General features: G+C 31.7%; 1 protein-coding gene and 1 pseudogene across 1 annotated transcript; one reads left to right on the top strand and one right to left on the bottom strand.

The window, feature by feature from the left end:
* Positions 1-950: 950 nt before the first annotated feature.
* Positions 951-15,574, bottom strand: LOC126748688 (E3 ubiquitin-protein ligase Mdm2-like). The gene is made up of 5 exons (XM_050458066.1): positions 15,345-15,574; positions 5,141-5,299; positions 4,914-5,065; positions 4,513-4,701; positions 951-3,806 (listed from the first exon to the last, which is right to left on the bottom strand). Exons 1-5 carry the CDS (start codon positions 15,364-15,366, stop codon positions 3,345-3,347), a joined length of 984 nt encoding a protein of 327 aa, XP_050314023.1. The 5' UTR covers positions 15,367-15,574; the 3' UTR covers positions 951-3,344.
* A 1,262-nt stretch (positions 15,575-16,836) lies between these two features.
* LOC126748468 (putative nuclease HARBI1) lies at positions 16,837-22,741 on the top strand (annotated as a pseudogene).
* Positions 22,742-26,925: the final 4,184 nt, after the last annotated feature.

Genomic DNA, 26,925 nt, shown 5'->3' with positions numbered 1-26,925 from the left:
GCTAATAAATTTTTTCCTTGTTCATTGTGTAAAAATGTTTCAGAAAATATTTTGATTTAAAAAAAAAAACTAATTATTTGCAATTGAAATAGTTTAATTATTTGTAATTATTTTTTTACGTATCTATATTACGTGTAAGAGTAGTCTATACTAAACTTGACTCATTGCGTTTGAATGTCCTTTTTCTTTTATAAATAAAAACCTTTTATTAATAATATTTTGGTAACTTATTTTTTAACAAAAACCAAAGTGATGTTTATGTGGTCACAGTTAATAACAGTTAGAACTAAGTTAAAGTTGTCATATTTATAATAAAGATCGGATAATTCTTCTTTTAATGGAATTTTTAACCTTGTCTAAATCTTTTATATAACCGAGGTTAAAAATTATAAAACCCTAATAATTAACAATTTTTATAGGGCATTATAATTAGGGCCTATCGATCCTGTTATAACTGAAGTTCATGTAGAATGTAATTAAGTTTTACAAATGTTAGAGGAGAATTCTGGAAATGCCTTTTTAACTGTTTGGAGGAACAAAAACATTTTACACCATTTTAATAGCATGGATCTCACGTAATTTATTTTTGAAATTTCTTTCTCTGAAAGTTATATTAAGATGGTGAAAAAAAAATTTAATACTAATCTTCTAAATTGACTAACTACTTTTCTATTCTAAATTATTTCTAATTCTAAACTACTAGTTAACATTATTGTGACAATTAGTGTCCTCATTGAAAATAAACTTCCATGTATTTATACATTTTGGATTTCATTTAGAAGCTATTAAGGTTCCTACCTATTTTAAGTGTTGACATCCTAGGTATATTAATATTATTTAACCCATATTATTTGACTGAGTATTAAACTTCATACTATATTCATATTTGGAATGCTCCCATACCTGTTTTAACTGTCCAATCTAACTAAATAATAAAAGAAAAAAAAACATACTGAAAAAGGCTTTATTTATTTAACAAACAAAAATTGCACATAAGAATCTTCTATTTGAAAACAAAAAATAACACAAACTTATGAATGGTTCCAAACTGCAAACTAAACCAGCGGGACTGAATTTTTTATGACATTAACATAAAAAAACAATCCGCACTAAACATTATACAAAACGGTAGAGGCTGCTCAATAAAAGAAAGGTTCATCGTTTTTATATTGAACAAAAAACAATGTTTTCTGTTTAAAGGCAAATGTACCCCTCACATAATTTTATGCCGAACCGATACAAAAATTTAAGTGCTTATTAAAACATTTATTTACATAATTTACACACAAAAACAAAAAATAGAATCAGTCTTTATTCAGTTAAATTTTTGTATAGATTTGCATTAATTCTCTAGTAATATAAAAATCTCTCTGAAATAACTTAGAATTGGTTCTGTACACCTAGTTTTCACTTTTCAGTGCTTTTTTAAGTATAGGAGTCATGTTAAAGATGCCAAAATACTTAATGATTAAAAAATAAACGTATTTAATAATATTTTCATTTAAGATTCAGTCCTTATTATGTAACAACCATTTTCATTTACATATTTTCATAATTACTAATGGAACCGTTGCAAGACCAAGGACTTTGACTAGGATGATATGTATCAAAGAGATATTTAATATCAAGGTTTTGTTTCAGCTATTAGGTTAACTCTCTAAAGTGGTATATACTAATTATACCATTATATCAGAATTGCTATCCGATTAGGCAAGAATAAAATATTAAACTGCCTTTAAGGAAAAAATTATAAGTTAGACACTATTTTACTTTGCCGTAAAAGCATTAAATAATCCTACGCAATATGACTGTTATTACTGTGAGCAAATTTACTATTGACCTAAATTAATCAACGGGTTATAATAAATCTATTCTTTTTATAATGTTGATTCTTAAAAAACCAACGAAAAACGAGCGAATTGAGAATATCCCAAAGGTAATGTAGTATTAATTAGGCAACGTTAGTATTTAATCGGGCCGAGTTAATCGTTCTTCTTAAATTGTAAAATATAGTTAGCAAACTAGAAAAGGTTCAAATTGTGACTTTTACTAACTAAAACAAACTAAAAATCTTTTTTTAATAAAATTATCTAGTTATTTTGACAATATGTCAGGGATAGAAAAGCAAAATGGGATACATCAGCAAACCGAGCTGTGGTAACCGAGTGTTAAAGTACAAATACGGTACTAATTAACAAAAAGATTAAGGAAAGCTATTAACTGTTATTAAATGGTATTGAAGTCCGCAGTAAAATGGCGAAATGTATGATAATAGAAATCTTGGGTTTATTCTACTTGAACTTGGACGGTAATTATTAAAATGAGCCCGCTGCGCTGGTTTAAAATTATATCCGGTAAGAACCGAATTTAGACTCTGGATATTGGAAATGAAATAATAGTGTTATTTTGCGAATTGCTCAGTTCAAAAGGATAGATTAAATAACAAAATCTGAAGTACTGATTAATTTAAATAGAAAGCTAGCTAATGTAACCCATTTGGTCGGTCTTGTTCATACCGTAAGATCATATTAGAGCGAAGTCTATTAAACCTCAAATTAAAATCATTTTTAAAATAATGTTTCTGTTTTGCTCTGATTTTACATAAAACATCAAAATTACTTTAGGTAATATCACAGAAAAAAACCAGAGGAGCTAGAATAACTGATGAAAGATTTAATTTTTAAATTAGGCGAAGCAAACAACATTTTTATGAAATATTTAAAAAACGCTTTCGCTATTTCTTCTTTTAACACTGTTATCTAGTAGATACGTATTCCAGCAACAAATTTTAGGAAAAACTGGACTTTATATGTTAAATCTACGGCATTTATACCTTTAGTTATAAAATTTTAATATTAGGCTTTGGTCTCATTTATTGCGCTATAAAAGTTGACATCTTTAACAACATTCAAAACTAAAACTATTATTAAGTGTGTATTTAAGAATAGTGTTAGTCTCAAAAATTTGGCTGAACTATCAACAGTTTTGCTCAAAAAACAAACATAACAAAATAAGATGTATCATAAACGACTACAATATTATAATTAGACATGATTAAAGTTCTACGTTCCATATTTTACCATTATTTTTTGTTTGCAGATAACATATCACAAATTAAAGTAGTTACCCATACAAAGTAATATAATATAAGCAAATATCTGCATGTATCAACATGAAGAAGTGAAAATGTGTTCATTATTGGTAATAAAAATCTTAAAACAATTCCATGGATTTTTTTTTAATTGCACATGTGTTTAATCATATATAGATCACGCTGCTGATTGATCATCCCCTTGATTTTTGTAGTCGTTCATCATACAATCTTTTAAACCAAAACTATTGTCCTAGGTGGTGAAAATCCGGACAACCTTATTCACACTACCATTACAAATGGGGCACTTTTTAATGCTCCTCAACGTTTTTTTAGCACATGGATAACAGCAACAACAATGTGCTATGTTAGTATGCAAAAAAATACTATTCTTCGGAGCACTGTTGCAAAATATGCATAAATCAGAATCCGACTTGTCAAAGCTTGATTTATTCTGCATCGAACGTGGATTGTTTTCAGAGAAAAAACCGCTGCTTGAACTGCAATTCGCCACGGACGAAAAACTAATCAAAGCTGAGCCGCTAGCTTCTGATCCCAGATCAGAAGTCACTTGTTCTGAACCTAGGTCAGAAGTTAGTTGCTCAGAGCCTTGACTCTCAGAAGTTTTTAATGTTTTAGGATCTTCGTATTCGACAACTTTCTTTAGACGGTTCCTCCGCCTTTTCGGCCGCGGAGGAAAAGATTTCTTGCGATCCTGGAAAACCAAAAATCAGTTTAAAATGAAATTTTGCTAACTGGCAATTCAAGATAAGTGATATGCCGTTTAGTGGAGGGTTTTCTGAATCAAAATCGTTGAGACTTCGCTATTAATTTAAATGAAATAGAACTTCATAGCTAACTACCTAATAACGCTTAACCTGTAATTAACGTATAAATTTTCATTGATTTTTGTAAAAATCTCAACGACTCTAGTTCACCATCGGTAGGTATCTTGGGCAAAGTTGAATTGCCAATAGTTTCTAAATGTGGTTTTTATTTAAATAGTATGCTGATGTTTGTGCAAAATATATATTCGACTATGATTGCAGAACATTTAAGTTCACAATATTGCAAAATCCAAATCATATCAATTAGTACAGAAATAAATAAAACAGAGCATCAAATGTATTAAAAACCCCAATCTATTTATTTGTGTATATAAAAGTTCTTGGAAATTTGCATTTGCATTTTTTTATAAACTAATAATAATAGTTTATAAAAAAAAAGTGATCTTAGTCCACATGTCTTTTTTTCCAATGTTTCTTATTAAATATGAAAAAAATATCAGACTTGCTAAATACCCTAAATAGGTATATATTGGGAAATATCATGGATATCATATTTTTACATCTAGTACTGCTCAGAAATCCAGTATACTAAATTTTCTATACCCGCTATCCCTCTTAATATTACTAACTTACCTTAAAACATTTTTCACAATATCGGTACATGGGATTAACGTTCTTTCTCTTACACTGAACACAAGTCAGAAATTCCAATTTTTTGAACAATGACTCGTCAGTGCTCGACTCTGAATCTTCTATGTCTGTGACACAACCTTCAAAGGAATTCTGACAGATTACAGCAGCTGCAGCTGCTAGCATTAAATCCTGCAAAGCAATAAAACAGGTGTTAAAAAATGGAATATAGTAAATAAGACTAAGTGAATCTGAGACTGACAGTGAAACTGACACTTTTGAGAAAATAAGTACATTTAACTGTGAGTGTTCTAAAGCTAGCCAAGCTTTAGTTTTTGGTGGTTTTAATTGAATATAATAAAGTAAAATAAGAGTAAAGTTTAACAACTAAAGCATATACAAACCTCTGAATCCGTAGTAGATCCTTCAAACATAGTTTCATCGTTTTCTGACAAACTTGCCACTTCATACTCAAATTGTACATCATATTCACTGCCCTCATCAGTTGCCTTTTCCTCAGAATCTGAGCTCAGATCTGAACTGTCTTGGACAAAATCTAAAATTTCCAAATTTATAAAATCTACCATTCTGCCCAACATGGTCCCTCTGAGAGGTTTGCTTAGACACCTACCAGTTTCTCTATCTTGAAGGCTGCATATGCTTTCAGTTCCATCATCTGAGGCTTTCGAGCTCTCACTTTCTAAACGGTAGTAATTTAGACGAGGTTTCTTAATATCTTCAATGTCTAAGGTGATTTCATGTTCAATTTTATGTTTCCTCCAGGGAGATCCTGTAATAAAGTTGAGGTCAAAAAAGTTTCATTGTTATAAGTTTCAAAATATTTACGAATCACGTAAAAAAAAACATAATACACTATATTGATCTAAATACAGTATAATAGAAATAAAACTTGTTAACTTTGACACTAAATTCCATAAATAATAAGACATTGGAGTTTCTCCCCCCCAAAAAAAAAACAAATAAGAAATATACATCTGTAGCCACAAATATTATATTTAGTTAAATTTTGCTCTAAACTCTTCTTAAACAGCTTGTCGACCTAAACAATAATTTAGAGATATTTAAAATATTATTATATGGTGCCAGATCAACCCATAACATGTGCTACTTTCCTAACGTTTGTTTTTTTGTTACTTGTTGATACTGCTTACTGTTGAAGTCATTCTTGTAACTGATTATAGCTTGTGATAACTCTTTTCAATTCAAAATTAGCAAACTCTCTAATATCTTTTTGACTAAAGGGTCACCAAAATCTTAAAACAGCTCTACTTTATCATTACTTCTCAAGCATTGCATTTTTTGAAGAGTTTAAACCAAATTTGTCATTGTGAACTTGAGTCATATAGAAGAACTCCCAGGAGGGATGAGATTAGTTGAGATAGCTGGGATATCTTCAAAAAGTACAGTTGATTAGATCACTAAAATATCTATCTTTAGCACATTTTATGACTTTGTGATAATTCCTCTATAAAAATAAGTTGTAATTTCTTTGATGTTAGGTACAAAGGTCTTAAGTCACTTTTTGACGAAATCCCGAAAAATGTTGGTCTTAAGTGAAAGTTGTTCGTTGTGTTGGTCTTTTTGCTCGTTCTGGTGATATTAGAGACTTAAGTCGTACCGTTTTTATTTAGGCCCCATAAATTGGTACAAAAGACTTAAGTAAAAAAAAATTTCTGGTCTGGTAATAGAGTCTTAAGTTTACATAAGACCTTCGTACCAAAACATTGTAAAAGAAAAGTAGTGTCATAATGACTTAAGTCAATTTAAGTCCTTTATATCAAAACGTTATTTTTAAACTTAAAATTGCATTGCTGACTTAAGACTTTCTGATCATCAATTTATCATTATTATGTATGTGGAATTTACACGTGGTTAGAAGTTTGTTTATCGTAGAAAATCGTTGAGTTAACATGAGTGCAAGAAGTAAGAATTAGAATAGAGAAGTAAGAAGTAAGAATCGTAAACTTATTTTGCAATTGGCAAGAAAATGTGAAGAAACAGGTAAATATCATTGTTATAATTTTTAAAATTGTCTTATGTTTATAATTAGTAAAGTATTTTAATACGACATAACATAACCTCATTATAAATTTACAAAAATATAAATTATTAATTCCAGTTATTTCATACTCCCATACACCGGATAATGATCATGAAGAAATGCCTAATACTGATCACCCAAGTTACAAAATTTTAATGCCTTCTCCAACTGTTAATTCGGATTTTTCAAATAATATTTTGAACTTTGATGAGAATTTTTTGGGTGAAAATTATATACAGTTGGATACAGCAAGTAATAAAGGTGAATGCTTTTAAAACGGTATAGTAAAAGAACCATTTTTGCTTGTAATTTTATCCTGTATGTTACTGACTAATTTTACATTTCTAGTTATCGGCGATACAATAAATAAAAGTTTGGCTGTGTCGCTAACAGAAGATCAGATCCCAGATATAAGGTCTGTAACATCATCGCCAGCCCCTTCACTGACGGCAAATTTGACAGCTATCTTAAATTCAGATGACAGTTATGCAGATAAGGACTATTTACCTGGACAATCTGAAAGTAAAAGCAGTGACGACAACATTGATTTCTTGTCCATTCAGAGAAAAATAAGTCGTTCAAAGGCTAATATTTCCTTTACTAATATTCAAAGTAGTATGTTAAGTTTTTAGATCATTATATTTTTTAAATTTTAGAATCACAAGAAAAATTGAACATAACTGATCAAGCTGGACCTCAACAATAATTAGAGCAGAAAAGGCAAAAGTTCATATAGATAAACCATTAAAAAAGTGGTCCCGAGTTGTAAGAAAAGAGAGGACTGAAAAAATTCATTCTGGACAAAGTTACGTGAATATAAGCGGTAAAATGGTAAATGCAAGACATATGAAGCCTTTAAAAGATTGTAGAAAAAAATGCTCACAAAAACGTCTTCATTTAGTGTTTAAATAAAGACGTTCGAAAAAAAATTTTTGATGAATATTGGTCCTTAGGATCCCATAGCAAAAGGGTAACATTAATTGCAAATCTAATTAATTCCAAAGATACCCAAGTAAGTCGTAAAAGAAAACGCGACTCTTCAAAAAACAGAGAAGTAACTTACGAATATTTTTTTGAAATAAATGGAAAAAGAATATCTGTATGCAAAGATTGTTTTTGTAAGACTGGATGAAAAGTTTATAAAAGTGGTTTTAAAAAACAAAATGCAAAGCACTTCTGGCATTACTGTTGAAGATCAAAGAGGTATAACACCTTCCGTAAATAAAAAATCTGAACAGGAATTAAATGAGGTGCGTACACATATTAAATCGTTCCCTTCTCACGAGAGTCATTATACAAGACGTACAAATGATAAAAGGTACCTACCATCGCACCTAAATCTGCGAATTATGTACGATCTGTACAAAGAAGTAAGGCAAAATCCCGTGGGAAGAACGATATATGAAAAAGAATTTCACAAATTAAAACTATCGTTTAAAAAGCCATATGTTGATACCTGCTATAAATGCGACACTCTTAGTATGCAAATACAGGTTAATTCTAAATCAGGAAATAAAGAAGATGAAATTCGTTTTCAAAAGGAACTGGAATTGCATCACAACCAAGCTAATGCTGCATTCGAAGCAAAAACTAAAGATAAGACGGAAGCTAAAATAAATCCCCATAAAAAATGCTTTAGTTTTGATCTCCAGCAGTGCCTCCAACACCCTTTATAACTTCTTCAGTAGCATTCTATAAACGTCAGCTCTGGACCTATAATTTTACAGTGCATGATAGCAATGGAGAATCGACGCATTACATGTGGCATGAAGCATTGGCTGTTCGAGGAGGTAATGAAATTGCTTCCTGCTTGTACACTCAGATTAAAAATTTGCCCAATGATGTAAATAATATAACTTTTTACTCCGACACATGTGGTGGACAAAATCGAAACATGTTGCTGCTATGTTTATAAAGGCTCAAAGTGAAAATCCCAATTTAACGATAAACCACAAGTTCTTAATATCGGGGCATACACATATGGAATGTGATGTTGATCATTCCATGATAGAAAAGCGAAAGAAGAAAATGGAAGTTCCAGTATATCATCCACACGATTGGTACCAGTTGGTGAGAACAACTGGAAGAAAAAGACAATTTAAAGTCCATGAAATGGATCAAAATGAATTCTTGGATTTTTCCGTTATTAAAATCAGTAATGGTCAACAGAAAGAAAAATATATTAGGCGAACAGTTTTATTGGCATAATGTGCAATGGCTACAATATAATAATGGCGGTATGGTACGTTACAAAAGCTCTATATCTGATACTAAAGATTTTAAAATTATAAGCTTTCTGAGACGGGGCAAAATTCAAAACCTAAAAGATTTGGTAATTAAGGAACTGTATACTAAAGGGTTACTTCCAATATCAAAGGAGAAAAAGAAAGACTTGTGTTCCCTTCTTTCTTTGGTGCCACCAGTGTTTCACCAATTTTATCAAAATTTACCTACCGATACTAAAGTTATTGATAATGACCCAGATCTAGTGGATGAAGCAGTAGAACAAAAGAAAATTAAATACTTACTTAGGCTAAATGAATCAATTAGTTTCTAAGGGGAAAAAAATTAGTTTGTGTTTTTTAAAACATGTATTTTGATATTATTTGCCTTATTAAAAGTTACTCCATTCTGACATAAGTCCTTTATTTAAAATCAGTAAGCTAAAAAAAAACTTTTTTTGTTCATAAAGACTTAAGTCATTCAAATTTTGGAAAATACACTTTTGTAGATAATGAATAGTATTTGATCTAAAAAAGAATTAAATACTCTGACTAATATCAAAAACTTCAGGCTTTAAATTAATAATCAGATTTACAGCAATTTTTTAAATTTTCAAATTCGTTTTCTGAAAAACTATATTTTTTGACTTAAGCCCCTATTACCTAACATCAAAGATTTATAAAAAATGCATTGTTTAAAAAAAAACATATAAAGTAAGGGTAAGTTACAAGGTAAGTTACATAATATTATAATTACAACAGTCATGAGCTGGCCTACATTTTTTTTAGTTGTATGTATCATTAAAAATGACAGCAAGTTTTCAGTAATCCTCTTTACTAAAAAAATATATAAAACATGTTATTCATATTTCATTCAAGCTGCCTACAACGACAATACAGAGTGTTTTTAAAAGAAAAATATTTGGTTGAATCTTTTAAAAAGGACTGAGATGAAACTTTATGTGAAAAAAAAGAAAGAAATATTATTCTCGGAAATACACAATACCAAAATATTAAAGTCACAACTTATGTTTCAAAGGTTCTAAAGTAACTGTCATGATTATAAATAAGTCTGATATGATTCACATTTTGCAAGTCTAAACATTTCAGTTTTCTGAGATGTATTTGCTTCTGTTTTGTTTTACGTATACTATTGTTCCTGTAAAGTTCCTGTAAGTTTGTAAACATATTGCCTTTTATTTTATTTGGTTATACCAAACTAATTACCTTTTATATGGTCTTAAACACAATTATTTAAAAGTGGTATATTTAGTTGCTAAATAGGAAACAAAGGCAGCTTTCTTAAACCAGGGAAGTCTAACGTAAATGCTGCTATTCATCATAATTTAAAAGGCCCAAAAAACTAATGTAACTGGAACTGCTTTCATAAAAATTTTAAATTAAATTTTTTCCAACCATAATAATTAAACAATATTTATTATTTAATAACATATGACAAATATGTAATATACCTTTAACTAGAGATTTGGGTTGGGAAGCTTGTGTAATAAAATTGAAGTCAAAAAGATTTCATTGCTAAAAATATTTATGAATGATGAAAAAAAACTTAATATGATACATTTATACAGGGCGTCCCAAAAATCAATGACAAGCGGAAAACGGGAAATAGATTAGGTGCTCAGGGATTCAAAAAAATATTTAAAAAAATCTATCTTGAGTACTTTTTTAATTATAAGCATTCATAGAAAATCGAAAAAAATTGACACCCGCTGTTGATCTTTTTAGTACTGTGGTTACAAATTTTTGACCCTAAATAACCCTTTCGACAAATTACAAAACTAAATTCAAATACCACTGTTCACATTTTTAAGAAATTATTAGATTTTTGCTGAACTTGTTAACTGTACATTAAAAAGAATTTAACTGACTGCCCTGGAAAAGAAAGTTACTTCACTGTTTGGCAAATGATTTCAAAAGTTGGCATATCTAATTTAGATTTCAAAATGGTAAGATACTTGCTAGATTATTGGTTCAATAGGGGTGTATTTTTTTTAGTACATAGTCAAATGTATGCTGCTACTCTTCTTATTCTCAATAATTAATACCAAAACTACATTAAAACTTGTAACACTAATACCTTGTTGACCTAATCCATAATTTAGATGTTTAAAATACTATAGTGTCAGATCTACCTATAACATGTGCTACTCTAATAACATTTGTATTTTCGCTATACCAAAAAAGACTTGTTGATACAAGATTCGGCAAAGGGCATATACTAGCCATGCTTGACTGTGTGAGTCATATAAATAAAACAGGGTTAAGGATAGAACCATGTAGTTATAGCATGGGATTTTCAATTCAAAATTTACAAACCCTCTGATATTTGTTTGACTAAAAGAACACCGACATCTCAAAATAGATTTACTTTATCATTACTTCTCAAGGATGGCATTTTTGAATACTAAAAACCAACTTTTTAACGTTTGTCATTTTAAACTTGTATTTTCTAATTTTTGTATAATTATATTGGCTGTTTGGCAAAGTTCATATAGAAGAAGTCCCAGAAGGGACAGCTGGAATATATTCAGGAAGTACAGCTAAGTAGATCACTACAATATCTATCTTTAGCACATTTTATGGCTTTATGATATTTCCTCTGTAAAAATAAAAGTTATAATTTATAAAAGATGCAGTGTTTAAAAAAAATGTTTATAATAAGAATAAGAAGATTAATGAAATTTACAAAAAATAGAAAGAAATTTTATTCTCCAAGACACTTAATACCAAAATATAAGAGTCACAATATGTTTCAAAGGTTCTAAAGTAACTCTCATAATTATAAATAAGTTTGACATTTGACTCATGTTTTGCAAGTCTATACATTTCAGTTTTCTAAGATGTGTTTGCTTTTGTTTAGTTTGACATATTATCCACAGTTGGCTTAAGTTTTTTTAGTTGTATGTATTATCAAAAATGTTGGTAAGTTTGCAGTAATTGTCTTTACTAAAAAAAGAATACATGAAATAGTGTTAACATTTTATTCAGCTGAACTATTTCATACAAGCTGCTTACATAGACAATGTTTTAAAAACAAAGATATTTGATTATAAAGACACTATACGACAATAGTAGAGAAACTTTTGAAAATTAGGTTTTATTTAAATATGCTAAGAGTAGTGTGGTTGAATACATAATGAATATCTACAATATTTTTAAAGACTTTTTAATTTCAGTAAAGTAATAAACTATATAATGAAAACCAAAGATTTAAATAAACAAAATACTCTAGGGACAAAAGTAGAGAAACCAAATTGTTTTACAATAAAATATTTATTTCTAAACTAATAAAATTAATAATATCTTTCTAAGTATTTAGAGTATCCCTAAATGGCAATAGCCTCGCAACATCGGTTTGGCATGGATTCCAAAAATTTCATAATAGTGTCTTCTCCAATAGATTTTCAGGATACTTGCAAAACTTTTATTAGACCATTTTTATTGCTGATCTGCTCTTGTCTTATACTCCGGTCTAGTTCCTCCCTGAGGTTTTCAATAGGGTTAAGATCGGGACTTTGTGTAGGAAAGTCCATAAGACTAAACTTTTCTGATAAAAACCATTCTTGAATTACCTTTGATTTATGTTAAGGGTCGTTATCCTGCTAATATATCCAGGTCAATGATAAATTATCTTCAGCAAATGGTAGCATTATATTTTTTAGAATAATCTAAATACACAAATTGATCCATAATACCCTCAATACCATATAATGGTCTTAAACTATACCCAGACAAGTAATCCCCTATCATGCAGGCTCCACCACCATACTTAGTAGGCTTTGTATATTTTAAGTTTACAAAGTTTATTATTTTTTTACAGGATCAACCCCATAACAAAGAAACAAAGAAATTCAAATACAAAATAATATTTGAGCCTAACACCCAATTTAACACTCCATAATAAAAATAATATGATATGTTGCTACATTCCAACAAGTAATATAAACTATTAAAACAATAACAAATAACAATCCACATTAGCCCAATAGCAACTCACTAATCCACATTATAACAACCAGGTTATGGAAATAATAAAAAAATAGTAATAATAATAATAATAATAATAATAATAATAATAATAATAATAATATTACCTGATGACCCTAATAGATCTTTAAACACTGAAATTAGATTAAACTTTTAGATTCCTAGATGGCATATTGAAAGATATTACACCAGAAGTTCAGGACAGTTTAACTGACCATTCATCAATTTATACAAGACCACCAAATCAGCGTAAACTCTCCTTTGCCTTAGCATTAATAAGTCCAACAACCTCCAAGCATCATCATAAATGTGATTGTTGGGAATCCTCATACCAAGCTTATATAAACAAAATCGAATAATATATTATTTTGGATCCCTTCTAGGTCAGTACAACAATTTGTGTAAAAAGGGCACCATATTATTGATGCATATTTCAACTGTGGCACAACAAGAGACATATATATCCTTTTACAGGTCTCCACTGAAAATTCCCTGCAATTATGCAAAACAAAGCTTAAAACTTTTGAGAAGTTAAGAACCAGATTAGTTATATGTGTGTTAAAGTTTAGGTGCTCATCAAACCATACACCAAGATCCTTAATAATATTACATGACTGGAGAGAAACGCCCTTTATATTGTAAAATGGGTCAAAACTTTTATTTTTCTTATAGAAACTTATAAACTTACATTTACTCACATTCAGAAACAGTTCATTAGCAATACACCATTGATTGAGCATATCTAAGTCACTCTGCAATAAAACTTTATGAGAAGAAAAAACTAGTTCCTATAAAACTTGACATCGTGCCAAAAAGAAACTGTTCCTAAAGCACTTATTTATATCATTTATAAAAATATTAAATAGTAAAGGAGAACAATGCCCCCCTTGGGGAACTCCAGAGGTTACACTCACACCACTTGATCTGGCATTTTCGTCTGTCGATTCCTGCCTGACAAAAAGTCCCTAAACCAAGCAACCATAAGATTCGAAAAAACAAAATGTTCCATCTTCTTGAGCAGCATAGTATGATCGATAGATATATTCCGCGAGGCATGTTCATTAAAAAAATTATTAACAGATTTCATGTAAAGCGAAATAAATATTAAATATTGTTAATTCTTAGGTGAGTTTCCCTATTTATGTCCAACCTAAAATATTTGGATTCATACTATAAACAACTGTTAAAAGGAATATGAAATGTGATGGAAAAAGAAATCTGTTGTTAAGAGTGATATCGATTTTTACCATCTAAGGCATTTTAAAAAGTTTCTCTGCTTTTGTCTGATACCATAACTTTGACATGACTCATATTTTGCAAGTCTATACATTTCAGTTTTCTGAGATGTGTTTGCTTTTGTTTTGTTTGATACACTTGCAGTTTCTTATCATGTATTCTTATCTGTACTATTGTTCCTGTAAAATGTTTGTAAACATATTGGTTTCTTTTTTTATTTAGTTATTGCTGGTATCAAACTAATTACCATTTATATGGTAATTAAAAAATGTAACTGTTCTTATTGGAAATATACAAAGAATGACTGGTATAAATGTTTATTTATTTTAAGATTGAAAAAAAAACAGAATTCCACTCTAAAATATATTTTTTAACAGAAACCTACTTCAGATGGAACAAAACTTTGACAAAAAGAACTTCCAAAGAAAATCAATTTTAATTATTCAACACAATCTTGAACTGAACTAGAAGAGAAATATTGATGTCTTAAAGGAAATTACTTAAAAGTGGTATATTTAGATGCTAAACAGTGTATAAAAGCAGCTTTCTTAAAACAATTTAAAGCTCGCCTAAAGATTGCTGTTATTCATGTTAATTGGAACATTAGCTAAATATTGTTTTTGACAGCTTATCAAAATTGAATCTTTTTTATTTTGGAGGCACACAAAAAATTGTATATTTTCATAAAAAAATTACTTATAATTTTGTCATTTGACATTTTATTATATATTTGATATTGTATGACAAATTATAATATACCTTTAACTGAAGATTTGGGTAGGCATTCATTAATAGTATATCGAGTAGTATACAGAGTCATTAACTAGCAAACAAAACATCAGAAGATAACCTAAGAAATTATAGCAAACAAACATTTTTTAGTTGAAACTAACAAACAAGGTGGTAGAAAAAAGTACTAGCATTTGCAAAAGCTATTGGTAGCACCTTCTAGAAGATGTGATCTAAAGATATTAAGAAAAATGAGGTGTATCCTCTGAAAACCATCAGGCTTCTTGGTTACTATCAAACTAGGCAGGTTGTTCTTTTCTCCATGTACAAACTCTTATTAGTGTCTTAAAGGGCACTCAGTAATCAGTATATCCTGTTTAAGGCATTATTAGTGTGGCTATTTCAAAATTTCTTCCTAGATCATAATATGAATGTCCTCTGCTTATCCCCAAACTTATAAACCCATTCAACATACTTAGTAGATTTAAAAAAATTTTTAGTGCTTTAAATCTTATTTTTGTTACATATTTTTACTAGTTATTAGAAATTCATTTAATAGAAAAATAAACAATACTTACCATGGCTATCTAAAGTAGACATTCTTAGCACAACGCTCAACACAAATACCTATATGATATGACGGATTTACAGCGATTTGTTTAATTTAATATTAGCGCGAGTTACTAATACTTTGGCCATTCTACTATTCTTTTTGTTATTATTAATGAATGAATATGAATGGAATGTTACAAGACGAGAATTGACTTGCTTCCAAATTCTTAAAATTCGCGTGGGGGAGGGATACTCAAACGAAAACGAACGATAGCGTAACGAACACCAAATTAGGGGTGGACGATAACTATCGATATAAACGCGATATCGATGTTTATAATATCGATTTTAGGTTAACTATACCATCCATCGTTATTTCTGAGGTTTTTTTTTCAAATGCGCAATGATCTGATCGGTTAAACAATCTAAAGGCGCCTACAGACGGACGAACATACCTTGAGATATGTACGCGCGTACATATACGTTTTGTCGAAGTTCCCTACACACGTAAAGATAATTTACTATTCAGTTTGTTTTTAATCATGGGACCGTCAGTAATCATGATATAAATTTATTAGCAGTGGCGTGTGTGTGCATAATAAAGAAAAAACAAAAACAATTAGTGTATAACCGAAAGCCAAGAACTAAATGGCTGAAGAAATGGTTGTTACAGCGTGATCGATTTTCGAAAAACTTCGTTTAGAACCGGATGATTATCGAAATTATCTCCGCATGGATTAAGATAGCTCCGTATTACTTTTAGAATTAGAAGCCTAACCTCACATTTGAGTATTTGTTTTGGTTTTTCGTCCGATGAAAATTTAAAATTTTCTCAGTGGATATTATTTCAATTGATGTAATTTATGGCACTTTTAGTGGCCGTAGTATTGTTAAATGTGGATATATAGTTAGTTTTTTTGAGTGAGCTTCCAAAAGTTTTCAATCTCTTTGTAAACAATCCTAACCTCTTGTGGTGCATGCTTTGTAGTCATGTCAGGTAAATGTGCTGATTGCGATATCTCTTGCACTTTTAAGGATCCACCAAAAAATACAGGTGATATCTTCGGATACCCTTGTGATTGGTGCAAAATTATTCGGTGCAAGAAGTGTTCAAACATAGGATCCAGTGAAGTTCGTGCTATATCAGCTCAGAGTAGGTCTATTCCATACATTTGCAAGGAGTGTGCCCCCAAAATCAAAAACTTATTTGAGATCGGTACCAGAGTGACTCTACTGGAGGAACAAATTCACGATGTTCAAGCAGTGACCAGGGTTGTTCCGGATCTCATGGCCTCATTAAAATGTCTCGGAAATGATATTAAATCCATCAAACATTGCTTCCATACTTCATTTGCAGAGCTTAAAACAGAAATAACTTCTGTTAAAATATCACTTGAACAGCACAAACCACCATCTTCTGAATCATCAGATATGGATACCTTACTTACTGAGATAAATGACCGGGCTGAGAGGGCCAGCAACATTATTGTTCATAATGTGTGTGAATCAAATTCAAACATGATTCGTGACAGGATTGAGGAAGACAAAAGGAAAGTGGCGGAGATGTTGGTATCGATCAAAGAAGAGGGAGCAGCTGGGGACATTGTTAAAGTTGTTCGACTGGGGAAACAAGTGGATAACAGGACCCGTCCACTAAAGGTAATATTCTCCAATAACAAGATCGCTAAGGATGTCTTGAAGGCTGCGAACATATCTTCTGGGCATGCATTCAAAGTTAAAAGTGACCTTACCCCCCTACAACGAAAGTGCTCGGCTAAGATTTTTGATGAGCTTAACAAGCGCAAAAGCGATGGCGAAGAAAACTTAACAATCAGATACAGAAACAATATGCCTTATATCACAACTAACAGACATGCTCAGAATCATCGAAAAAACTTGAAGTAGCCCCATTACAAGTTTTTTGTTTTAATGTAGGTGGCTTACGTACTAAACTTCAGGAATTACATAATAATATTATATGTTCTAACTATGATATCTTAATTTTTGTTGAGAGTTGGCTCTCTGACGATTTTTCGGATGCTGAATTGGCAGTGAAATCTTTCAATCTGTTTCGCTGTAATAGATCGTCTCTTACAAGCAATAAGCGCAGAGGTGGAGGTGTATTAATTTACATTAGAGACTTTATAAATGCCAAAAAACTTAGATTACAGTACAATTCAGTTGAGCAGCTGTTTTTAGCTTGTAATGTGGGCGGGAGCAGTTTTGTAATTGGAGGGGTGTATATTCCACCTGGGTCCAATACGGATTCTTATGAGGGACATTGTCAGTCAGTTGATATTCTCAGGCAACAATTTTCAAACTCTGACTTTATTATTTTTGATGATTTTAATGTTCCGGATGCTCTTTGGGAAAATGATGAGTTTGGAACTGTTGTTAGATGACCACCTAACTCATGTGGATTAATACTTGGGGAGTTTTATTCTTACCTTAACTTTTTTCAAAGGAATTTTGTGCCAAATGATAGAAATGCCTTTCTTGATCTCACTTTTACAAATAGGAATGATCTAGTGGTGAGTGAAGCTGTTGACTGTGTTTTTGATAAATCTGTCTATCATAAGCCTTATCATTTTGAATTAACTTTTAACAATGGTAAAGAAAAAACTTTAAATTTTGTACAGTTCTTCTATGACTTTAGAAATGCAAATTATTTGGGTGTTAATAGTTATTTGTGTGGAGTTGATTGGGACCATGTTTTGAATGTAATTAATATTGATGATGCGGTTTCAGAGTTCTATCATATATTGAATATGGCTATAGCTTTGTTTGTGCCTCTTAAGAGATTCAAAACCTCGTCTTTTCCCAGTTGGTTTTCAGGGGAGTTAAAGTACTTGATCCAGCAAAAGAAAATTTCACATAAAAAATATCAGTCTAGTCATACTGTTGCAGACTACGAAGTCTTTTCAGATCTTAGAGCTAGGTGCAAAACTCTAACGGAGATTTGTTACCAGAACTTTATTTCAAATTTGGACCAGTTACTTTATACAAACCCCAAAAGTTTTTGGTATAAGTTTAATAACAGGAGAGCAACGAATAGGCTTCCTGATTTGATGACCTATAATGATGGGGAGTTTGCAGGTTGTGAACAAATTGCAGAGGGGTTTGCCAGGTTTTTTTCTACTGTCTATAATGGAGATAATAATGTCTTACCTTCTCGGCAGGCTGGTGTAAACATGACTATTCCAAATCCTAAATTATCTATTGGATTAATTTTTGATAAGATCTTTCGATTACCCCTTAAACTTAGTGCTGGCCCTGATGGTATACCCAATTATTTTTTGAGAAAATGTGTATGTGCCCTCTCTTATCCCCTCTTTATTTTATTCAGTAGGTCTTTAGACTTGACAGTTTTTCCATCCGAGTGGAAACTCAGTTTTATTACGCCTATATTTAAATGTGGTGCTGCTAATGAAATGATCAATTACAGGAGTGTGTGTGTACAGTCTGCCATCCCAAAACTTCTAGACAGTCTTATTTATGACCAAATTAATTTTTATTGCAAAGAACTTCTGTTAAATGAACAGCATGGCTTCAGTCGTGGCAAGTCTGCTATTACAAACTTGTTGCTGTATCAGGGTGCTCTGTTAAGTGCTTTGGAGAGGGGTGAACAGGTGGATGTAATATATACAGACTTTTCCAAGGCATTTGACAGTGTCAACCACAGCTTATTATTAGAAAAATTGAGACTTTTTGGTTTTTCAGATTGTTTGGTGGCCTGGTTTGCGAGTTTTCTTTCTGACAGATTTCTGCAGGTACAAATTGGGGATGCTAAGTCGCATCTTATCAGGGTGACCTCTGGGGTTCCACAGGGTGGTCATTGTTCTCCCCTGTTGTTCAATATTTTCATTGATGATATTTTGGTTTGCTTTAAAAATAGTAATTTTTTGTTATTTGCCGATGATTTAAAGTTTTATAAGGTGATCAGTTCAGAACAAGACATGGTTCTCTTGCAAGATGATCTGAATAGATTATGTGAATGGTGTGTTGGTAACAGTTTGGCTCTGAATGTGGGTAAATGCAGTTACATTAGTTTCTACAAAAGAAACAAACGGGTAACTTCCTCCTATACTATTGATAATGTTAATCTTAAGTACACTGAAGTAGTAAAGGACCTTGGTATCTTTTTTGATGAACAATTGAATTTTAATACCCATGTAAATACTATTATAACTAAAGCATCTAAGGTCCTTGGTTTTGTCCTGCGCAATTGTAAGGATTTGTCGGTTGAAACTTGCAAAAGGTTGTACATATCACTTGTTGTCTCTTTGTTGGAGTATGGATCAATAATTTGGTCTCCTCTGTACATGAATAATTGTATGGCACTGGAGAGGGTTCAAAATAAATTTCTACGATTCTGCCTTTATAAACTTCGCATTCCAGTTCCTAATGACCATTGTTATGATGAAGCAATGAACTTGCTGAATATGCGGAGTTTACTTAAGAGACGCACTGAGAATGATTTGGTGTTCATTTATAAACTTTTGAATGGCCTTGTGATTTGTCCCGAACTACTTAATAGGATTTCATTTAATATTCCATACCGTAATCTGAGGGCAAATCGATTGTTTTCTTTGCCTTATAATCGTACCAACTATGCTATGCACTCGCCTGTCGAAAGGACCTTGAGGCTGGTAAACTCTACTGGAATTGAAGTTTTAGGAATTTCCTTATTTTTAGGCGCATTTAGCATTTTAGGAGTCTTATTAAGAGTTTGTAGGATTTTGTTTTTTGAATTAATTTTGCTCCATGATTAATGATTTGAAATACATTTGATCATTGTCATTGATAATAATATATTTTGTTTTTTATTAGCTAATTTTGCATTGTTAATTGTTCTGATTTTGAGAGAATATTGTTACTACTTGTAAAACGGTTTAATTATCCTTGGTATTAAGATTAAGTCTGATAATTATTGTTAATTAGTAATTAGTGGTTAGGTAGTATAGCTTTTATTTCTTTTTCAAGAATATATATATTTTTTGTAATGGGGTTGATCCCGTGTATAAATAAATAAATAAATAAAATTAGTAACACCACTAATCCAGAAACAAAACACGTGCCGTCTGCCATATCACCACATGAAAGACTATCAGTTACACTTCGATACCTAGCTATTGGTAGAAATTATGAAGATTTAAAATTTTCCAGTATTATTTCACCTCAATCGCTAAGTAAAATAATTTCGGAGACCTGCAGTGCTATTTATCAAGTATTAAAGGATGAGTATATAAAGGTATTTACTAACTATTGAAGAAAATAATACGTTAATCTTTATTAATAAACTCATAAACATAAGTATCTACAGTTAACATATTAATTTCAGAGAAATGTCAATATGATAGGGGAGCCAGCTACCTATTGAGGTTAGTTATTTCCTCCTGATAATTTGCAAAACGCTTTATGGGGGTGCATCGTGAAACCTGGTGTGCGTCAGCTGGCGCGCAGGTGGTGCAGCCAGACATGACATGTTTGGGTGGCTTTCCCTGTTGATCCCACCACTAGTGCGCCAGCTGACACACACAAGGCTTCACTTCACTTAAGACCCCCATAAAGCGTTCTCCAAGTCATCAACCGGCAGGAAATTGAACACCCAAACCTGTTACTGGCTCCCGTACCAATAGAATATATATTCCAAGCCAAAACTGTCTTAATAATTACTTATATAAGTTCAAGTATCATGGTTTTAAGTTAGTTACAAAGGTGACAAGGCTATCCGTTTCGCGCACTTCGTTGTAGATCGTTATTCTTAGAAGAACGTGTCTGAAGTGACTGAACAGTAGGTATCTGTTTTATTGGTTGCATATCTTGAGGTTGTGGTGTTTGAAATGAATAGGTATTAAATAAATTTTGTGACACATTTTGCTCTGCATATAACTCTGAGGATAATAATAAGTACTAGTGGAGGTACTTGTGTTTAAGTTAACATTGGAATTATTTTCTACTGAATCAAGAAGCGAAACAATTTTTGTTGCTTTGGTAACATGACCCATTTCTGCTTTAAACAATAAGTCATTAATCAACTTTTCTGTATATAACTTAGTCTCTCTTGGAAGAGTTCTTAATTTCGCTGCAACATTATTTCCGAAAATGGTGCATTGATCCTCATTATTGCGACTTAGCCTTTCAGTAACAAAAGCAAGAACTTCGTCTGTCTGAGCATCTGTTTTAGCTTTACGTTTCTTCATAGAAGAAGGTGTAGGTGGAATCAACAACTTATTTCCATCTGTACGGGACCTACTACGAGTACTACTTGCTGTGGAATTCAAGGGGCTCTGTACCGAACTACTAAATTCTTCAGTATCACAATCCGGTCCGTGAGTTCCATAACTAGTACCTGGTCGGGAATTCAATGGACTTTGTAATGAGCTACTAAATCCTTCACTTTCTGGTTCTGATACGATTCCAATTTCCTGAAATAAAAACGTAATAAATTACTTGAAACAGTTTCTATTTTTTGAGACTTTAAGGACTTTAAGGAACTTAGATTTTAATGCATCAACCTTCTAAAGAAAAAAAAAAATTTTCGGAATTATATATACCACCCATTGTTGCATCATATAAATAAATTTTATTAAAAAAGCTAATACTCAAAATCTCAAAAACAGTTTTTTTTATCAGTTTGGAACAGTTGTTTTTTAAACACAATCAATTATGCCTGTATGCACAGCTAATCAGTAAGCACAGTTTAAGGCTTAAGCCATGATTTTTGTATGTAAAATAGCGTCGCTTATTTACATACGGTGCATACGCAGGTTTGAATGACAAAAAGAGTGTTAATTAATTTATTTTTTTGCAGTTTCCTACAACAGAGAATGAATGAAATATAATTGCAAATGATTATGAAACAAAATGTAACTTCCCAAACTGCGTGGGAGCCGTTGACGGGAAACATGTTAATATCCTTCCCCCTGCTGGAAGTGGTTCATACTTCTATAATTACAAAGGAGGGCACAGTTTAGTGCTTATGGCTATAGTCAACGCAAATTATGAGTTCATTATGGTTGATTTTGGGGTAAATGGTCGAATATCTGACGGATGAGTTATTGACCACACTATATTTTACCAGAAACTAAAAAATGGAAAATTATCTTTACCACCTAAAACAAAACCTAAAGGCAGTAAAAATACAATGCCATTTGTTTTTATAGGCGACGAAGCATTTTCCTTGCGCTGCGACTTTTTGAAACCATTTGGACAGAACGAACTTAATCATGACCGAAAAATTTTTAATTATCGGCTTTCGCGAGCAAGACGTAGAGTTGAAAATACTTTTGGCATACTGAGTGCCTGTTTTAGAATATTCCAAGGAGCAATTTCCATTAGTTTAGAAAGCAGTCATGGCCGCCTGTGTTTTACACAACTATTTAAGACGAAAATGTGGAAATGCATATGTACCGGAAAATAACGTTTATAGGAAAAATGTACAGGATGGCAAAATAGATATAGGATTAGAAACTACTGGAATGACAAAACTGCAGCGCGGCTACAATCGAAGAAGTAATAATTATGCAAAAGAAGTAAGGCTATTGTTCACAAATTATTTGTGTCAAGAGGGTGCTCTGTCCTAGCAAAAAAAAATGATACTGTAACAGTAGTATAAAACGATACCCCTGTACTTCTTATCAATAAAATATTACAATGTTACCTACATAATTCATTTTTCCTTACCTCTCCTTGGTCTGAATCAAACTGTTCATTTATCACTTTATCTGGTACGTTTGATACAGATGATCTGGGCCCCTCTTGATTAAAAAAAGCAACAAATCATAATACCATAAATGGGGCGTTTATATGTCGTCCTGCCCGGCTTCTGACCTTTTTACCGTTTCCTTTGTAGCTGTTTTTTCTATTTCTTTCCACTTATCTACCAGTATCTTATAGGCATCGTTTTTTCTATTCCTATTCATGTAGTCCTTGGATTTAGTTTTCCATAAACAGGGGTAAGATTTATAAAGCTCAATAAACTTAATTAAAAATTCTTTTGAATAATTTCTGCTGTCGGCCATGATTAGACACACACAGTTACACCAGACGATGGTTAACATGAACTCACGAACTGCACTGATTTTATTCCTGATGCGTAAGGCCGTTTAGTCTACACACAGAGAGATATGTACGCGCAACTCGTACGCGCGTGCAAAAATTCAAATAGGAACTGAATACATCTTCGACGGATTTTTTAGAGGGATTTTGTCTACACACCGGCGGATATGTACGCGCGTACTTGTGCGCGCGTACATATCTCAAGGTATGTTCGTCCGTCTGTAGGCACCTTTAGACCTACGACTTATCAAGTTTACACATAACGATTTATGCGGTTTAGTCGCGAACTTAATAAATATACCTGGACTGCTAACGCATAAGGCCACGATACCCAAAAATGACCAATGTTTGGTGGCCGCCATTTTTATAGTGGTTGTGTCCTTTTGATGTTGGTCACTCTGAACATTTTTAGTGTTGCCAACGAAAAATATATTAAATAACGGTAATGAAGTTGACGACGCTGACGTTTGACGTGTGAGTATAGCGGATTGCCTAGTTTTTGGCGATTTTAAACGACGCTTGGGTATATTGGATGTATCTTTCTCCTTATTTAATACGTGAATAACGTATCACTATTTTTATTTAAAGGTATTTGGTTCACTGTTTCTCAAAACCGAATTATTGTAAATTGAATAATAAATATATAGAGTTGTTGATAGAATAATATATTTTTCCTATATAAACCCTTGCTAATTACAAACCCTCACCAAATCATCTATATTTTGATTTTTATAGATGGTTGTACCTATTAATGTGGAAACACTGTACATGGAAGGAAAGTATAACTCATAATAGTAAAAATAGAAAGAAAATAAAAGTGTTTTTAACTGAATTTGTAAAGTAACTACAAGCAAAAATTTAAATTGTAGTATAACAAACCCAGGTTCGTCCATAAAGAATGGATAAAATAAGTTTTTTTTTAATAAATAAGAAAAGATCGAATGAGAAAAAAAATAAATAAATAATAAACCAATACCTTCCCTACGTTGTGTTTTGTAACAGAATCACTCTCTCTTTTACTTACCTCGGATGCGCTTGACAAGACAAAATTAGGGAAATTTGAATTATTAGGATGGTATTAAAGAAAATGCAGTCTTGATAATACACCTACTTAGTTTATTTATGTAGAAAAACAACGCCGTACTCACATGGGCGGAGTTAGGGAGGGGCTTGGGGGGCTTAGCCCCCTTTAAAATGAAATTAGCCCCCCCAAAAAAATTGTTTTTTGTGGAGAAATATTTTTATTAATTTTTTAAATTAATTTGGGAAATATTTTAATTAATACATACGACCAGTTTTTGCCATCATCCTCTCTTTAATTTGTGAATTTTGCAGAAGCATGCTGCGCGACACTGTTTATTTGTTTGCGGTATAGGAATACAATTGCCGGTTGCTGATAATCTCTAATTCAAAAATCGAATGAAACAGCCGCGTGTCGGTCGGCGCCTCACTGACCAATAGCGGCCGGTCTTTCAAACACCGGCGCCCGTCGCGCAATGCGTTTATGCCCTGCGAGCGGCTTTGAGCTTGTGTTTTGTGGCTAGTCCTAGCCTGCATTTTGCCGTTCTGGTACACATGTTAAAATCGAGATTACGAGTTATTAAGACAGCTGATTACGTTGATGTAAAAACTTTACACCGTGCATTGATTTACTTAAATTTGTTTTGTTTAGTAAAGTTTTCCGGTTTGGAACTTTTCTGAACTTTTGTTTTACTGTTTTCGCATTTAAACTTTGCTTCTACTGTAGCTACAGAAGGCGAAAGTCCAAATGAAGAAAGTGAGTGGTGATATTCGTTCTTTTTTTTCGAAAATTGCCAAGTCTCCAAAAGAACCTGCTGAAGTCAGCGCCGCCGTCGAAAACAACGAACCGAAAGCTATTCCCAGTTGCAGCGCCAGCGGAAAAAATACTGAAATAAATGAAAGTATCTCGAATGAACGTTTAAGCAACATAAGAGGTTTATATTATGTATAGATATACAAACACTGGTTAGTTTCGTTTATCTCACTATATTGTAGAGTTATAATATAAAAGGTGTTTTTTTTATACTGCCAAAAATTTTGAAACGTATTTTCTGGACGAAATTATGCAAAACAGTTCCTATAAACATATTTAGGTCTATAAACAAATGTAAATAACGTCTTAGATTTGATGGTAAACTTTTATTAAGTAATATACCCACTTGACTAATCTATGTATACAAATCTAAGGGTTGTTGTGCAACTAGCAAATAAAGTGCAAGAGATCAAATAATATGTTATGAATGTAATAAAAAAATTAAACATTATTTTCTAATACAAAAAAACAGGGGCGTACCATTTTTTTATTTACAAAAGTATTCAATTCACAGCCTACATGCACATATTAATATGTGCATATGGGCTCTGAGCAAACACTAAAATTTTAATGGTGTGTTGGTAAATGGCTGTGGATACATAGAATTTGTCATAAAAAAGGGGTTTTTGTTAAAACTTAACCACCCTGTAGCTCAACATTTTTTTAATGCGTTTGGGACCTATGTTTATAGGAACTTTTTTTTGAGTAACTATATAGGTTAATTTACTAATAACAGGTTTTGAATTTTGTCGCAATATTAAGATTACTTACTTTAATATCTAAAAAAATGGTTGTTTTCTTTTTCAGAGCTGCCGCACAATATTTCTAATGAAACTCCTAATACGCAGTATTTACATTATCTGGGCACTCTTCAAACGGGACCAAGGCAACCAATATTAGAGAAATATCCATCAACAAAAGTTGGGAATCAAAATCGAAGTTTTTCATCGAAATATTTTAAACAGTACACCTGGGTTGAATACAGCACAAATGACGATGCAGTATTTTGCTTTTGCTGCCGGTTGTTTGCAAATAAGGACGATGTGGAAGCAACTTTTACTAAAACAGGCTTCAGAAATTGGAAGAAACTTGCTGAAAAATTATCCAAACATGCTCGAGGAAAATCACATATTGAAAATAATCATAAATATGTAGCTTATAAAGAGTCATTAAAAACAGGTTCTGTCGTGACACCAATATCTTCTGCATATAGAGAACAGGTTAATAAAAATAGGGAATATTTCAAAATAATTACGGATATCTTACTTAACTTATGTCGCCAGGGTGTTGCCCTAAGAGGTCATGATGAATCAGAAGACTCAAAAAATAAAGGTAATTTTAAAGAAATTTGTGAACTAGTTAGCAGGTACAATCCCACATTTAAAGAGCAACATCAAAAATATTTTAATTTGAGCAGTTCTGATATACAAAATAATATCATTAACATAAGTGGACACATGATTTTAACCACCATTTGTGATGAAATCAAGGATTCATATATATTCGCTTTGATGGTAGATGAGGCGCGAAGTTTTAAGGAACAGCAACTGTCTATTTGTGTAAGGTATATTAAGGGATTAGAAATTGAAGAGAGATTTTTGGGGTTTGTAAACTGTTCTCAAGAACGTGACTACAAGTATTTGCAACATTTTATTAAATTATCTTAGAAATGCCAGATTAGAAAATATTCCAATTATTGCCCAATGCTATGA

Source organism: Anthonomus grandis, chromosome 22 (genome assembly GCF_022605725.1).
Source record: "Anthonomus grandis grandis chromosome 22, icAntGran1.3, whole genome shotgun sequence".
NCBI classification, from domain to species: Eukaryota; Metazoa; Arthropoda; class Insecta; order Coleoptera; family Curculionidae; genus Anthonomus; species Anthonomus grandis.
Note: the sequence above shows the minus strand (reverse complement) of the source record. Positions and strands in the feature narration are given on the sequence as shown.

Excerpts from the sequence above, each read along its gene's own strand:
- LOC126748688 (XM_050458066.1), bottom strand. The coding sequence starts at position 15,366 with ATGTCTACTTTAGATAGCCATG. Across the intron at positions 5,300-15,344 it reads GTCTACTTTAGATAGCCATG|GATCTCCCTGGAGGAAACAT; the intron begins GTAAGTATTGTT and ends ACTTTATTACAG. Across the intron at positions 5,066-5,140 it reads CCTTCAAGATAGAGAAACTG|ATTTTGTCCAAGACAGTTCA; the intron begins GTAGGTGTCTAA and ends TGGAAATTTTAG.